The sequence below is a fragment of the Gymnoscopelus microlampas genome, assembly GCF_963454915.1.
Source record: "Gymnoscopelus microlampas genome assembly, chromosome: 20".
In the NCBI taxonomy this organism is placed as follows: domain Eukaryota; kingdom Metazoa; phylum Chordata; class Actinopteri; order Myctophiformes; family Myctophidae; genus Gymnoscopelus; species Gymnoscopelus microlampas.
The window spans coordinates 19,480,657-19,496,824 of record NC_139957.1 but is presented as its reverse complement, the minus strand read 5'-3'; the positions used below and the strand labels follow the sequence as shown (position 1 = coordinate 19,496,824).

At 40.4% G+C, this 16,168-nt stretch overlaps 1 protein-coding gene across 2 annotated transcripts in view; it reads right to left on the bottom strand.

The window, feature by feature from the left end:
- Positions 1-2,923: 2,923 nt before the first annotated feature.
- The window catches only part of rps6ka5 (ribosomal protein S6 kinase, polypeptide 5), a 37,052-nt gene continuing 23,807 nt past the window's right edge, over positions 2,924-16,168 (bottom strand). The window contains exons 15-18 of one of the 2 annotated variants that reach the window (XM_084045320.1): positions 12,358-12,378; positions 12,102-12,240; positions 10,458-10,621; positions 2,924-10,336 (exon numbers count right to left, since the gene is read on the bottom strand). In XM_084045320.1, coding sequence (XP_083901446.1) covers positions 10,034-10,336; positions 10,458-10,621; positions 12,102-12,240; positions 12,358-12,378 — 627 coding nt within the window. In that variant the 3' untranslated portion in view covers positions 2,924-10,033. Of the gene's footprint in view, positions 10,337-10,457; positions 10,622-12,101; positions 12,262-12,357; positions 12,379-16,168 lie in introns of both variants that reach the window. The other variant, XM_084045319.1, reaches the window with a different exon arrangement.

Genomic DNA, 16,168 nt, shown 5'->3' with positions numbered 1-16,168 from the left:
CAGTACCATAGCCTGTACCATACAGTACCATAGTTAGTACCACAGTCAGTAATGGAACCAGAGTCAGTAACCAGTCAGTATAATATTCCGGAACCATAGTCAGTACCATAGTCAGTAACCACAGCACTATAGTCAGCACCATAGTCACTACCATTGTCAGCATCATAGTCAGCACCATAGTCAGCACCATAGTCAGCACTCAGCACCTTAGTCAGTAACCATAGTCAGCATAGTCACCATACATTGACATGAGAACAGTACTGTTTAGTCATGACATAACACTTGGTATATTGTCAAATTATTCACAGCACAAGCACTAATACACTAGTATTTGTATTTAATAGATTGGTGGTTGTTATAAAGACTTAAAATGGAAGTGGTTGTATGCCACCCATTGAATGCATTAAGACTTTGACTCATGGTTCTTTTTCACTGATGTTCCTTAATTACAATATTGCAGAAACACTGTAGAACAAAATAGACATTAACTCTGACATTCATATATTTACATTAATATATATGACTTTCAAATGATTACAAAAAGCATGCTCTCCCTTAGTAGAATGAGACTGCTATCAGACAGGCAAAATACTCTCTAAAATTAAAAATAAGAAAATATGAAAATAATGGATTTCACAACTATGGGGCTCAGTCTATGATTGTTCATTGATTGCTGTATACCATGTCTTCAATTAAACTAAAATCAGCGAATCAAGAAGTTATAAGCGTAGTACCACACTGTTTGAGATACCTATTGAAAACCTTATAGCAACTGTAATTATTTTAAAGATCCAAACTGACAACTCGAAATGTGCTCTATTAGACAAAAGGTTGTTGACACAAAGGGGGCGTTCTGAAAGCCCTGTGACAGGGCTGGTATTGAATACTTTATTAGTCAGAAATGTAAACAGCACGAGGTACTGTCAGACATTTAAGCTAAAAGGATAACACAAAATCCATGATGGTCACCATGGTAACATGGCAGGGCCTGTGACAGGGTCATGACAGCCTTGCCATTCAGTGCTGCGAGAGGGGCCTGATGTGACAGGGCCAGACATCCATAAACAATTTACTCTTATAATCGTAACATTATAAACCCCTCACAAAATGTAAGGAAACTTGAATTTGGGCCATTATATCTCCCCTTTACTAATACCAATCAGTAAAGTGTTATATATCATTTTTATCTGTGATTAGTCACCTTTACAACGAGGTACAGCTTGTAAGCATCGGGCATTCATGGAATGAGCAACACAGGCAAACGTGTGGGTAGCGCCGAGCAAAAATGTGCCAAAATGGCCTGTTAGACTTTTCTGGTGGAATTCACTCTCGTTTTGTCACTGTTCAGTTGGTATTCACCTTTGTTGCTTGGAGCATTTAAGATTGCACTCTCCCACAGTACTAAGGACAAAATGATAAGAAAAAGAAACATGTTGGCCATACACTTCACAAATTTTACACTCAGTTTCAAGGTCCTCAGTAGCGTGTGGAAGATCAATATGCAGCCACAACAGCTTCGCACCTCCTCCTCATGCTGGTCACCACCCTGGCCACTTTCTGCTGTGGGATGGCATCCCATTCCTCAATGAGGATATGTTGCAAGTCAGCCAATGTGGTTCTGTTGGTCACGCTAAGACGTACAGCACGCCCAAGTTGATCCCACAAATGTTCAATTGGGTTGAGGTCTGGACTCACGGCAGGCCATTCCATCCTCTCCACTCCCAAATTCTGGAGGTACTCTCCGATGATCCTGGCTCTGTGGGGCCGAGCGTTGTCATCCTGGAGGATGGCATTAGGTCCCATATTCTGAAGGTATGGGACCGCCACTGGCTCCAGCATGAGGAGGAGGTGCGAAGCTGTTGTGGCTGCATATGGATCTTCCACACGCTACTGAAACTGAGCGTAAAATTAGTGAAGTGTATGGCCAACATTCTTATCATTTTGTCCATAGTACTGTGGGAGAGTGCAATCTTAAATGCTCCAAGCTACAAAGGTGAATACCGACTGAACAGTGACAAAACGAGAGTGAATTCCACCAGAAAAGTCTAACAGGCCATTTTGGCACATTTTTGCTGCCGGTAAGGGATCTGGATAGGGAGCACTGGCCCAAAAAAAAGGTTGAGGAACACTGCTATTGCATGTCGTTGAAAACCATAAAAAATGTCTTTGGCTTTATGCCACGTCCGAATAAAATAAATGGTTAATCGAGTTCAGTCTTGCAACTTTTATTTTGGAGTGCCTCTTCTTTCCACCCTGATGAATTTCTTCAAATGAAATACTTACCCTGTAATTGATTTAGATGGTATGTGAAAATGTTCCAAGAGGTGGGTTTGAACACAAAAGAAACTCCTTTCTACAAACCTCTTACATCTCACCTGTGCTATTAGGGGCATGGAAAATGTGTGATCTAAATACTTACCTCGGAGGATTTAGATGTCGAGAGAAAATGTTACAAGTGGTGGCCTTGAATCAAGAACCTTACAAAAGCACTGACATTGTGTGCTTGTAGATCTGTTAAAAGCAACAGAGAGCAGTGTTGGGAAGATGATTGTCAGATCACAATGCGATGCGTTGCGATCTTGTAGATCTGCTATTTTCAAAAGATTTTAATACATTTTATACATATGATACCTTGTGAAACAGGACATTCTGCATAATGAGTGCTTTTACTTTTGGTACTTTAAGTATATTTTTATACCAATACTTTTGTACTTTTACTCAAGTCAATTTTGATTACTGGACTTTTACTTGTAACAGAGTATTTATACATTGCAGTATAGATACTTTTACTTAAGTAAAAAAGTGCTTTTTCCACCACTGACTAACCATAAGAAAGTCTTCAAATTATCCAATTCAGTGGCCCCCTGGAGGCACGCATTATATGACAGCAAAGCTTGGATGGATTAAACAACACAAGAGCGACTGAGCGTTAGTGAACTTAAAAACTTTATTTGAAGATGTGACAAACAGGAACAACATGATCATTTCTATAAAGGATTCAAAAACCTTAAAGCCCTTAACTTCTTCTCTCTCTTTTTTTATAAACGTTTTCCTCACAGATATATTAAACACTGAACAGGCAAATTCTGCAAACACAAACAAAGCTCAAACATTTACTTTACAAATGAACATCAGTCCCTCACTGTCCACAATTCCAGAGTTGATTCAACTCTTTCCCAGACCACTATCTCCTGAAATCTCACACCAGTATTTGTGTCAAAACATACTGGCAATATAAAATACATGAGAAACAAAAATAATTCAACTTTTAAATAACCTTCTGTAAAAGGAACATATCTTTCTTTAATGAATGAATCCCTCTTTATCAATCCCACACTGCACACATGTAGTTGAACATGAAGTCATACTCTGACTTAATACAATGACTGAACATTTACAGTATTTACAGAACCCTTTTTTAAGACACAAAGAAAAATAACCTTTATTTGGTTTTAAATGTATATTTATCAACTGAATTCCAGTGTGAACTTAGAACTGTACATGTAAATCTCTAGCCCTGCTAGAAAACATGGGAATACATATTGATATAGGTATAAAACAAAACATTGTTTTCTCTGTATACCGAGTTGTCTATGGATAAATATCAAATACTGTCAAGAACTCATGTTGCACAGTGAGAAGAAGCTGATCAGATACACAGGAGAGGTTTGGACTGTTGAACCTGTGGTCTTTTAATCAAACACTGCCATCTAGAGGTTGTATGTTAAAACTGCACATCCTAGAATACAACATTTCAGTGGATGATTAAAAGTACAAAATAAATAACACTTTATAATTTCGAAAGCTTTTGTATTTCATGACATGTCTTTCAAACAAGAATACTTTTTTGTTAACGTGAACAGATTTGTGCCAAGTCAGAGTAAGAATACCTTTAGAAGTCAGTCACCGAGTACAATTTAAACAAACTGGGGGAATTTTTACATTTTATCATGATTGGTGACGCCTCATATATACACAAATTCAATTCCTGGTATTACAAAATATTTCCGTAAAATATCTTCCATAAAATGTAAATTCCAATCTTATATGCAACTGCAGCCAAGTACTGTATATATCAAAAGATTAACAGGTTCAGACATCAATAATATCAGGTTATTAAACATACAGGTATTTTCAGCCAGCTAGTAAAGCATTTATAAATGTGAAGCAAAAGAAAAAATAAATCTATGTACTCAGATTTCACATATTATTTTCATACCATCCCTGTTAAGACCTCATTGATGGTATTCACAGTGCCCAAAAAGTATATACTGTACGCTGTATCTCATTGCAGTAACTGAAGTAGCAACCAGTGGTTACTACAGTGGTTCAAATATAGCTGTTTTGTCTTTTAATAAACGCAGGACAACAGACAACAACAGAGCAACTGAGAGGTGATACGAAAGTCTAGCGTCTGACCATAAAGGAAAAATATATATTTTTCACCATTCAAGACAAATCAACAGCACACGATCAACAGAACATACCTGCAAAACCTTGCCCTTAAAGATTGATTGCATGTTTTCAAAGGTGGGACATTTGCTAGTCTCAAAGGGATTTGCTGCAACAGTACTCAGATAAGCTTCAACCAGGAAAAGTACTGTAAGGCAATGGCATCAACAATAGCATACATGTAGCATGCAGAACAACTATGATGGCTTGACAAGCACAAACCCTCCCTGACGGCCGGCAATGAATCAAACACTAAGGACCGTGGGTAATGCATAGCTACATTACTTACCATGTGCCATGACTAGCAACCATCCAGTATTATTGGCTTTGTTGGCGCACCAATTCCACTAGACTGCAGCCAGCAGTTGTACCCTGTGATGGTGCAACAAGACTCCTATTTCTAGGCCCACATGTACCCATGCTGACCAAGTATTGCGTTCTGACAATGTCTTCTTCCTATGGTTTCCCAACACCAGCACATCAACATCAGCACAGATAGAAGGGGCCTTAGACAGCTCCAGCCCAACTGTCTTAACTGCTGATCCCAAAACTGACACAACCAGGTCACTGCAATGTCCTTGAAAGCATTGCAGAGGAGTTGCACAATCCCATCGAAACACCTGATGCTCCAAGGCAAAGAGCTGCAGTACCCGAGCAGCAGTCCTATAGTTATGGCACATATTCAGTATGACTATTTCTTTTGGTTATAAGCCAGGTGTTTTATCTTAAGCTCATCCACACTTCACCATCTAAAAAGGCAACAGGAGCATCTGCCGATCCCTCTGGCTCAGTGACAGCAGACAACAGCCTGAGAGAAAATTTGAATGCCAACGTTACAAAGAGACACCGAGTTGGGTAAATAGCTTTTATAATGAAAAGCTAACTAATGTGGGACATGCAACAGTAAAAACAGCTAATTAGCTAGAGTGTTTTCAGTTCAGTTCAGATATCTAGAGCTTTAATAAAGCACTACAGAGAAGATGCCTACCACCACAACTCCACGGGACAGACATCAAAATTACATCAGAAACAAAACCTCCAAAAAATGACTCTCTCCATCTCCATAACTGGCACTCTGAACAAGCCGTTCCAAAGACAGGAGGGGGACTAGTTAGGAACCAGCCTTAAGAGACTGTGGTACTTAAAACACACCATTTCTCTGACAGCGTACCTGGGTCCCCACCGAGGCAGTGAGTGGAATACTTTTCTTTGGAACAAACAAGCCTTGCTGCTGCAGTAGCAGCAGTGCATCAGCTAATAGAGCACGTCTCCCAGAGGGTAGTTCAATATAGGACACTCCACTTCCCCTTCCTCCGCTTAAGCTATTAATAAACCCAAACAAAAGAGAGGAGGGGTAATGAGGCAGCAACGGGGAACTCATGCACACAGAGATTTGTGGTGTTTAGCTGCAAGGGTTCCAGCTTTTAATAGAGGCAACAGATACTACTTGTCTATTTCCACTGTGGTTAATGCAATTCATGGGCCAAAGCACAGGTTAACTTTTGTTGGCTATTTCAAGTGCTTCTGACCCGGTTAGCCTGCTTAACCACTATCAACCCCGCGTCCCTATTTTAAGCAGGTCAATATAGGCAAACATTTTCAATTGTTTTCCCTGTTTCAAAAAGAGCAGATCTACATTAAAACAAAATTAATGGGGATAAAGTGGTTGTTAAAATGATAAATCAATTGAATAGATGTACATGGATGCATAGTTCTGAGTGAAGAAATGTACTGAATGTTGATACTAAGTCCTTTAATGGCTAACCCTAAGTTGCAAAAAGCATACCATATCCTGCTACTAAAAGATATTCTTGACTAAAAATATTTAACATATTTTACTAGTTGGACAGAAAAGAATGTGACAGAAAGAAGCAATTGTGCATAATATTTGCATGACAGAGAATATCTCATGCAGCTTAAGAGCAGGTACTTTAAAGTTGCTTTTCAATTTGATTTGGTTCTCACTGTTGAGTGCATTAAAATGGTGAAGCCTTTTATGCTGTATGCAATGCATCTTCATATTCTATGTTAACAGAATATCCTAAATAATGCAAATATGAACAGAACATGGGATAAGGTGGCTTATATTGCAGGGATCATCTCTGGGTTTAAAAAAAATATAGATAAAACGATTTTAAGGGCCTTTGCTGTTCAAATGCACTGTCCCTTAACATTCCAGTAGCTCCAAATGTCACAGAATAATAATTTAAACAAACTCATATTAAAAATAAACAAGTATAAATAACTTAAGTATCAGCATCATAAAAGAATGCAAGTTATCACACAGTGCAAAGATCATTATTTCAGTCATGCAGTACAACATGGCAAAGAGAGGAAGTGATTTGGAAGAAACAGAAAAAGCAGAATTGGTTTAAGTTCCTCATTATGAACTTGATGTTGTCATATAGGATATAAGTTTTGCAGCACGCCCCAACCATTAACCGCTATAATAACCCTGCAAGCCAGTTTTGGCCATGTTATTGGTGAAATTCAAATAAAAACAAATTATAAAAAAAGATCTACAGCTCACAACATGCTACGCTGCAATGTGAGCTTGTAGATCAGCTCAGTGGCATGTCCAGACTTTTTTACCAGGGGTGGCCCTATTTGGGCGTGCACACGCACACACAAATGTCGGAAATCGGAATCACATCAATAACCATATTTTGTGACAAATCATTCCATAATGGCATGTTCACTCTTACAATAGATACACATACCAATGGCAACACGTAGCGTGTGGCACCATACAAATGTAATATTTGGGTGCATTCATAAATATGTTGTGAGAATTTGCTCCAATTTCAGAGCTCTCTGCTGTTTAGGTCATAGAGCACATTATTTATTTATGAACAGTAATTTTCCATGTTCATCTTTTAATATGCATTCTAATGAATGTTCATCCCAAGTATAAGGATGATTATAACCCGAGTTGTTATAAGCGGATGCGGTTAGAATTACAACTTTTTTTGCGGCAAGTCTGAGGGACATGGGTGACAGAGGAGCTGCTTCCACTGTGTTGCACAGCACACCTTGTTGCCAGTAAACAATGTAATAGTTTTTTATTTCACCCTGTCTTTTGCTGCCAGGTCAAGAAGCACCATCCATCACCACCCTTTAACCTGCAGCATACTCCGAAAGGAATTCAAACATTTATTCTGAGAACAAACGGTTTTATACTGGCTGTTCTTACTGTATACAGCTCTGGAACAGTGATTTTACCAAAGATCTCTTCTGTTTGTTTACATCAACCTCCGACGCGCTTTGACATCATTTGTCTCACCATTTCTGGCGACAGACACGATGGACAATGTGTGTGCTAGCTCTCTCCATTAATTATTTGCTGTCTGATATACCTCCTAACCTCCTCAGACAACCCTTCTACAAAACTATCCATGTTAACACTACCAGCAGATTGCCGATGTCAGTTGGTCATATGTGTCTGACCAACTGACCATGTTGGCAATCCCCCAGTATGAAGTAAGCGCAAAATGGCCACTACGTGAATATGGCCAATTACCAGGTCAGATAGTAATTTTATTTTGGCACATAATATATCTAAAGAGGAAAGCAACTCTAACTTCCCCTTTTGGCACGTTGAAACTCAGCAACCTCAACTTAACAGCTCATTACCCAAGGGCTGGCCAATCTGAATGTTCTGGTAGGATATTCCAACCAGTCCAATTCTTTGTTTTCATGTTGAGACTATGTCAACTTTTAGGTCCTTCACCACCTACTATGAACTACTCCCAAGTCCCAAGACAGTTCAGCTAAAGCAGTGGTTCTCAACCTTCAGGCCGTGACCCCCCAAAATAATCATATTTGAACTGGGAACCCCCCACCCTGATAAGCACTTGGAATTGTAGGAGTTGAGATTGTGAAATTGTGAAAATAGCCAATCGGCTTTTTTTTTTTTTGCCTCCTCCTTATATTATTTGACAATTTGGCAAATGTTTGACCAGTTTTTCAAGTATCATTTCTTGATTACTTTGGATGCAGTAATCAACCTGGGGGTCGCGACCCACAGATTGAGAACCACTGCGCTAAAGACCCACATATTGGGTTAAGTATCAAACCATGTGGTATGTCAGCCATGGTAACACAGTCATCATTATTCCAGCTACCAAGCTAAATAACCAAGATTCTGGACTGATTCTGTTTGGAATCTTTTCTATTAGGGTCACTTCCACTCAGGTGTTTGACTGACACAACTGCATTTGGTTGACTATGGTAATATGTACACGTTTTCTTATTAACAGGCTACGCTACTTTAAAAGCCTAAATAAATATTTAAGCAAAAAAAGAACCGCACAGGAACCATAAAAAGCGACAATGCATGTCAAGTAAGCAAGCAAGCAAGTAGATCGAAGTGGCTTATTGTCGGTATCATCCGAGCAACAGGGGCATCGATCTCCCTAACAACAAGGCCCTAGACCAGGGAGATGGATTGCTGAGGTGGAGCACCCCACCAACTGTCAGCTCCCAATACTTATGCAAAAAACAAAGCCATGCTACTCATACACGTAGTTGGCGGCGCCTGGTATCAAACTGAGAACCTTGTGATTCAAAAATAAGTGCTCTACCGAATGACCTACCCTGGCACACTAAAGCAGCTGGTAGGGTTGAGAAACTTTACCCACAGCAAAACAATTACAACCATTTAGCTGAGGGCTAGTGTTTATTTTGCACCATGCTTCTGAAGATTAGACACCTGACATTGACTCTACTATACTTATGTGTAGTCATGGTGTCTCACATTGAGAGTTGGAATTAATTAATCTCAACGAGTTGGCAACTGTGAAGATTACATAGAGATGTTGTCTGGTCTTTTTTTCTATTATTTTTTTTGCTCAAAGCATAAATGTCTCTACATACACAAAATATCTAGTTTTTAAAATACTCACACCGTGTCCATTGATTAATTTCAGAGCCATCTGAAGCACACACAAATAACTTAACATAAAAACAATATAGCTCATCATAAATAAACTTCAGTCTGTAAAGTTTTACATATAAATGACCCTGCTCCATTCTGCAGAGACCTTTCTCAGAAGAAGAGAGAAGTGGACCCCTTTACCAATAAACTGTAAAAAACATACTGCAACTTTCCCTTTAAAATCTCTAGAGCTCTGGACACATGGCCAAAATAGAGAATGGTTAAAGACAAATGTGTCAAAGTATAACTTCGCCTCAACACATTGGACGCACTGGGGCAGTAGGACAGCGCATTTGTTTGGTGACAACTCTTCCTGGTACACTCCCTGATTGATACCGTCTCGTGTGAGAGAGGGTGGGACATGTCAAAGACTAAGGGAATTACTAAAAGGCTATTGCTAGACATAATTGATTGATTGATTGATTGATTGATTGGTTGAGGTGGTTGCTGCTCCTGTTGCATGCTTGGTTCGGAGTCATGCTCTTGTCCATGCATTTGAGCTCTCTGCCAGAGGCGGAGAGCTGCCAAAGAGAGAGTGAGAGGAAGAGAAAGAGATGGGGGAGAGGGAGGGAGAGAGGGATCTCTACACTGTTCCTATCCATCCTTTAGTTCAACAATATTTGCCCGTGTCGCTCCATATCTCTTTCACTGACCCTCTGAGAAGCGGAAGGCTGGAGGCGCTGGCTGGTCTGTGTGCTCCGAGTCTGTACCCGAGGTCAGGGGTGTGTTGACAGGGGTGCTGCAGGAGGGCTGGGGCATGGAGGGGTCGCTCTCCGGTGGAGTCTTCTCCTGAGACTGGGAGGAGGACGAGGAGGACTGGGTGCTCTCGCTGGAGCTGCTGCGCGTTTCTGTGCTGGTGCTAGTCTTCTTCATCTTCCTCCTTTTGGCCAGTGGCGCCTTATCCACTGTCTGCAGGCGGAACCCCTCTCGCTTGCACTTATTGAATGCCTGTGAAAGGCCAAGGGATTGTGGACAAATCTTACAAGAATACAGGACTGTCAAACCAGTTATACAAAATGTTATGATTGAAAAACCAAAATGAACACAAAGTGTGTGTGTAATTTCGTACATTAAAGGTGGCTTTGACATAGGTGTGAACGTTGGCGGTGGAAGAGCCCAGGATGTCTGGGGTCATTAGGGGGTTGGAGGACAGCTGGCTGTCATCCTGGAGCCAAGCATTGTAGCGCAGACCACACATCTTAATCCTCTTGTTTGGATCCACTGTCAGCAGCTCTATGGGAAGCCAGACTCAAACCATTAACATCAGCTCTTCTGAAAGGGTGAGCCAAAGGTGAACTGCAAAAGAGCAAGCATTTCCCTGGCCAGGTAGTTCAACCAAACTGAGCTGCTCAGTAGAGTTTAGACATTAACTAAAAAAGATACACATTGCCGTCAACTCAAATCTATATCTTTAAGCAAAATGAGATTAATGAAAAGGATTCAACTTTCCTTCCAGTATAAACATCAAACAGCTCACATTATTAGATTTTTCCTGTTGAAAACGTTCCTCCCAGTCTAAATCGCAAACAGCTCACATTATTAGATTTTACCTTGTTGAAAATAAAAATTGTAATGACAAGACGTATGGGACAAGAAGTATGAGCCTGAGGTGACAAAACAGATCAACATAGACCTTGGTCAATTTGACCTATTTAAATGATCCATGGCCGCAAGTCGCAATTGTGCTGGGGTTGTGTCCAGTCCAATTTTGTTAGTTAAACAGCATGTTTTATAGGCGTAAGACTAGGCTGAATTAGTCATGGGCAGTGTTGAGTAACGTAACTTTTAAAAGTAACTTGTTATGTTACAGGATTACCGCCATTAAAAAGTATTCTGTTACGTTACAGGATTACCTTCTGAGAAAAGTAACTTGTTAGATATTTGTTGCGTTACCGACGATTAAAATCCACCTGCGAGGAAGTTTGGTAAACATAAAATCAAGAGTGCAGCCTACCGGAGTGTTGTGGAGCTGTGCTGGCCTTCACCAAGGCTAATTTGCATTGACGTTCTCCTCCTTTCACCAATACATCCAAAAATAGTGTGAATATTCCACGACCGTACTAAAGGACAACCTCTCTGTCTTCTCTCAATCTCTGTATGTTGCACACGTGCAACAAATTTATATAAACAAGACCAGTAATAACGTCAGTCGCGACCTGCGTCACACCAAAAGTGGTGACCCATTGACTAGAATGAGTACGCAATCACCACAGACTGCTGGCCTGGTCACCAATTTTCGTGTAACATCCGTGCAAGTGTCTGTTGACAGAGACGAGCTTATCATTTATCATGAAACGCGTCGGATGGATTTTCCTTTTCCTTTGTGGCAACAGAAAGAACAGGGAAATATAGGTCTTAAATGACGCCATTATTTAGGAAAAGGTAACTAAGTAACCGAGTACTCTAATTGCAAAATGAACGCGTTAGGTTACTCCGTTCCCCAAAAAAGTATGTCATGGGTATGTTTTGGACACAACACAGCATACTGTAGCACCTATAAAATAACTGGGCATAATACATAATTAGACCAATCAGAGTGTCGTATCATCAGTGTGCAGATGAGCCAAGTACATTTGGTAATTATACAACCTTAACGCTGGGCGTGACAATGACAACTACGTCAGTTGTAAACTAGCAATGATACTACCGCTAAACTTACTGTAGCAGTGTTTAGCGATAGGTTTAAAATAGGGACCACAGAGTCCACCCACACCTTGTATGAGGTCCTTAGCCTGCTGGGACACATTCCTCCAGGCCTCTCCCTCGAAAGAGAAATCCCCCTGTTTGATCTTCTTCATTATCTCTGCTGCACTGGTGTGGGTAAGGCTCTTCTCCTGGCACTGGAATGGTACCTGGCCCGACAGCATAGTGTACTGAAACGAACAAGAACATCACTGTCAGTTAAATCACCTGGCCAGACAACACAGTGTACTGAGACGAACAAGAGCATCAACTGTGAGTCAAATCACCTGGCCTGACAGCATAGTGTACTGAAACGAACAAGAGCATCAACTGTGTGTCAAATTCCAGACTGAAAGGAAACTTGGCCTGACAGGCCTGAAGTATAGGGTTTAGGTTGTTAGGGGGATCTAAACTGCTACACTGGCGGCTCTAATTTCCAGTACGACACACACACACACACACACACACACACACACACACACACACACACACACACACACACACACACACACACACACACACACACACACACACACACACACACACACACACACACACACACACACACACACACACACACACACACACACACACACAAGCATTTTTATGTAGTTTCATTAAATACATAAAGTTTCAGCATCATGAACAGCTTAATAAACCAATGAATCTGTCATTGCTGGATTTCTTTTTTTTTTTAAACATCTGTTTATTGCAGTTTTGTTTTTTTTTTCACATAAGAATTTTTCAAAAAAATCGACAACAGGATTTGCACAGATAAAGAAAATACAAAAAAACAACATGAAACAAAACAGAGACATACAAAGCACAACAACAACATACACAACTTAACTAAACTGAATGACATACAAACAACATGAGGCTGATGACAGTACACATCCAAAGGGCAAAACGAACAGCATCAAAATCTAGTAAAATATAAAGGCATACAACAGGTACCACTCCGGGGGCAACACGACACTATATTCACTCAGGTCATCTCATCTAGCAACCCAATGATAGGTGCCCAGATTTTCTGAAATAGGGGCTCCCTATCAGAAAGAGTGAACCTTATCCTCTCCAGGTGCAACACTCCTCCCAGCTCCCTTAGCCACATATTGATTGTCGGGGGTTTCTCTGATTTCCAGGCCTGTAGTATTAACTTCCTGGCTAACAAGGTAGATAGTGAGATAGCCTGGTTTACATATTTACTGAGGGCCATTCCTGGTTCCACAATTCCAAAAAGAGCTGTCAAAGGGGCAGGGGGAAGTTCCCTTTTATAAGCCTTGGAAAGAAAGTCGAACAGCTGACTCCAGAAATTTTGCAATTTATGGCATGTAATGAATTGGTGAGACAGAGTTCCTTGTTCAATGGAGCACTTCCCACACATGGGAGAAGAATTGGGAAAAATCTTATTCAATTTAGCTGGGGAGAAATGCAGCCTATGAACAATTTTAAATTGGATTAAAGAGTGTCTGACATTAATTGAACTGCGGTGTATATTATCGATACAATTTTCCCACATGTCGTCCGAAATTTCCATGCCCAACTCCCTTTGCCAATTGTCCCTGTATGAATGTGAAGAAGGGCTAATCAGGGCCTGTAATATGCCATAAAATCGAGAAACCGCACCTTTGCTAAAAGGCTCAATTTTCATCATTTCTTCCAGAACAGGATTATGGGGTTTTTGCTCATATTGTGGGAAATGTGAACTGATAAAGTGTCTCAGCTGTAGAAAACGGAAAAAGTGTGATGCCGGAAGCTGAAAGGAGTGCTGCAGTTGCTGGAAAGATGCAAGATGGTCATCAATATATACATTTCTCAAAGAACCAATACCCTTCTCCCTCCATGCCAAGAAAACAGGGTCAACCAATCCTGGCTTAAAAGCATGATTGGAACATATGGGGGTATATAGATACATTTTAGGGGCCTTAATCAATGCTAATATCTGAGACCAAACCTTCAGAGCGTTTTGAATTATAGGGTTATGTCCATAAGTGATTCCCTTGATCTTAGTAGGGCTATTGAGAAGTGCTGGTAGACACGACCCTACACATGATAAATGCTCAATTTGTAGCCAGGAAGGCATATTCTCCAGGCTATAGCCCGGATAACACTCATACCAATAAGAAAGCCAATTCAGCTGAGCCGCCATATAATACAATCTGAATTGAGGAAGCCCAAATCCACCCTCACTCCTACTTTTACATAGATGCGACCTAGTTATTCTGGGTGTTTTTCCAAACCAGATAAAGGAGGAAACAACAGAGTCCAATTTTTTAAAGTAATATTGGGGGATACTTATCGGAATTGACTGAAAAATGTACAGGAATCTGGGTAAAGTTACCATTTTTATGGCATTTATGCGTCCGGCCATTGAAATGGGCAAAGTGTTCCAGAACTCTATGTTTTTCTCTAATTGCTTAATTTTGTCCCCCCAATTTAGTTTCAGTAACTGGTTCAATTTACTTGTGACTATTATACCCAAACTTGTGAACTTATCCAATACAATTTTAAATGGGGTGGACTCCAAAAAAGTTCTGTCCACAACCTGTGACAAAGGCATCAGCTCACTTTTCGTCCAGTTTATCCTATACCCAGAAAAGGAACCAAATGTATTTATAAGATTTAGCAAGGAAGGGATGGAAGACCTTGGCTTCGAGATGAACAACACCACATCATCAGCGTATGCCGATATTTTATGCGATGTACCAGATTGCATTATAGGATGTATCTCTGGACAAGTTCGTATTCTTGACGCTAACGGTTCGAGCGCCAGAGCGAAGATATAAGCGGAAATCGGATCCCCCTGACGCGTGCCTCTAAATAGCCTGAATGGCTCTGATACATTCTGGTTGGTGGTGACTGAGGCAGATGGTTTTTTGTAAATAATTTTTATCCAATTAATAAAATTTTGTCCAAATCCAAATTTTGCCAAAACAGACATCATGTAGGGATGTTCAATCTGATCGAACGCTTTTTCCGCATCAAGGGAGATCACGACCGCGTCCTCTGTGCTACGAGCCGGATTATATATAACATTAAACAACCTCCTCATGTTGAACTGAATGTGGCGATTGGGCATAAAACCGGTCTGGTCAGGATGAATGATTCTTGTTATGTACTCCTTGAGGCGAGAGGAGAGTATTTTGCTCAAAATTTTGGTTTCTACTGGAAGAAGAGAAATGGGCCTATATGAGGAAGCCAAAGTTGAATCCCGGCCTTTTTTTAGCAAGAGAGAAATCCTACCATGATAGAGAGCTTTTGGTAAAGAGCCCATCTCTTTGGAATTATTCAACATACGAAGTATAAGAGGAGCCAACAGAGCAGAATAAGCTTTATAAAATTCAGCCCCGAAACCGTCAGGTCCAGGGGCCTTGTTATTTGGTGACTGCTGAATAGCGAGCTGAACTTCTTCCAGTGTAAAATCTGCATCCAATGCTAATACTGCCTCATCATCCAAAGTAGGTAGATCACATTCCTCTAAGAAGCTATCAATTGCGGCCTGGCTAGAAGTACTTTTAGAACTATATAAATCACGATAAAACTCCTCAAAACATTTATTAATCTCCTTTGGGACAGTAACTAGGTCCCCTTTTTTATTTTTTACAGAGAGAATGGCTTGAGAGGCTTGTGACTGCCTCAACAGTCTAGCAAGCAATTTGTGTGGCTTATCACCTATTTCAAATATCTTCTGTCTGTAGTTTAGTAGTTGGGAGCAGACCTGTTTTGTAATAATTGAATTATATTCATATCTTAGTTTTATAATTCTACCCAACAGTTCTGGTGACGGTGTAGCTAGATAATCTTTGTCCAATTGAGTAATAGTAGCCTCTATAAATCTGAGGGACTGATCCTGTGACCGCCGTTTGGCAGATGAAAAAGCTATTATATGTCCCCTCAGAACTGCCTGCAAGGATTCCCACAACACCACATCATCGACCTCGCCATTGTCGTTTGTGGTTAAGAAGAATGAGATGTGTCCCTCCATTTCGTCAATAAATGATTCATCTTTCAAAAGTAGGGGGTCAAATCGCCATGCTTTCTTATTTCTGTTATCCAAATCACGAAATTGCAAATCCAATGTTACTGGGCTATGGT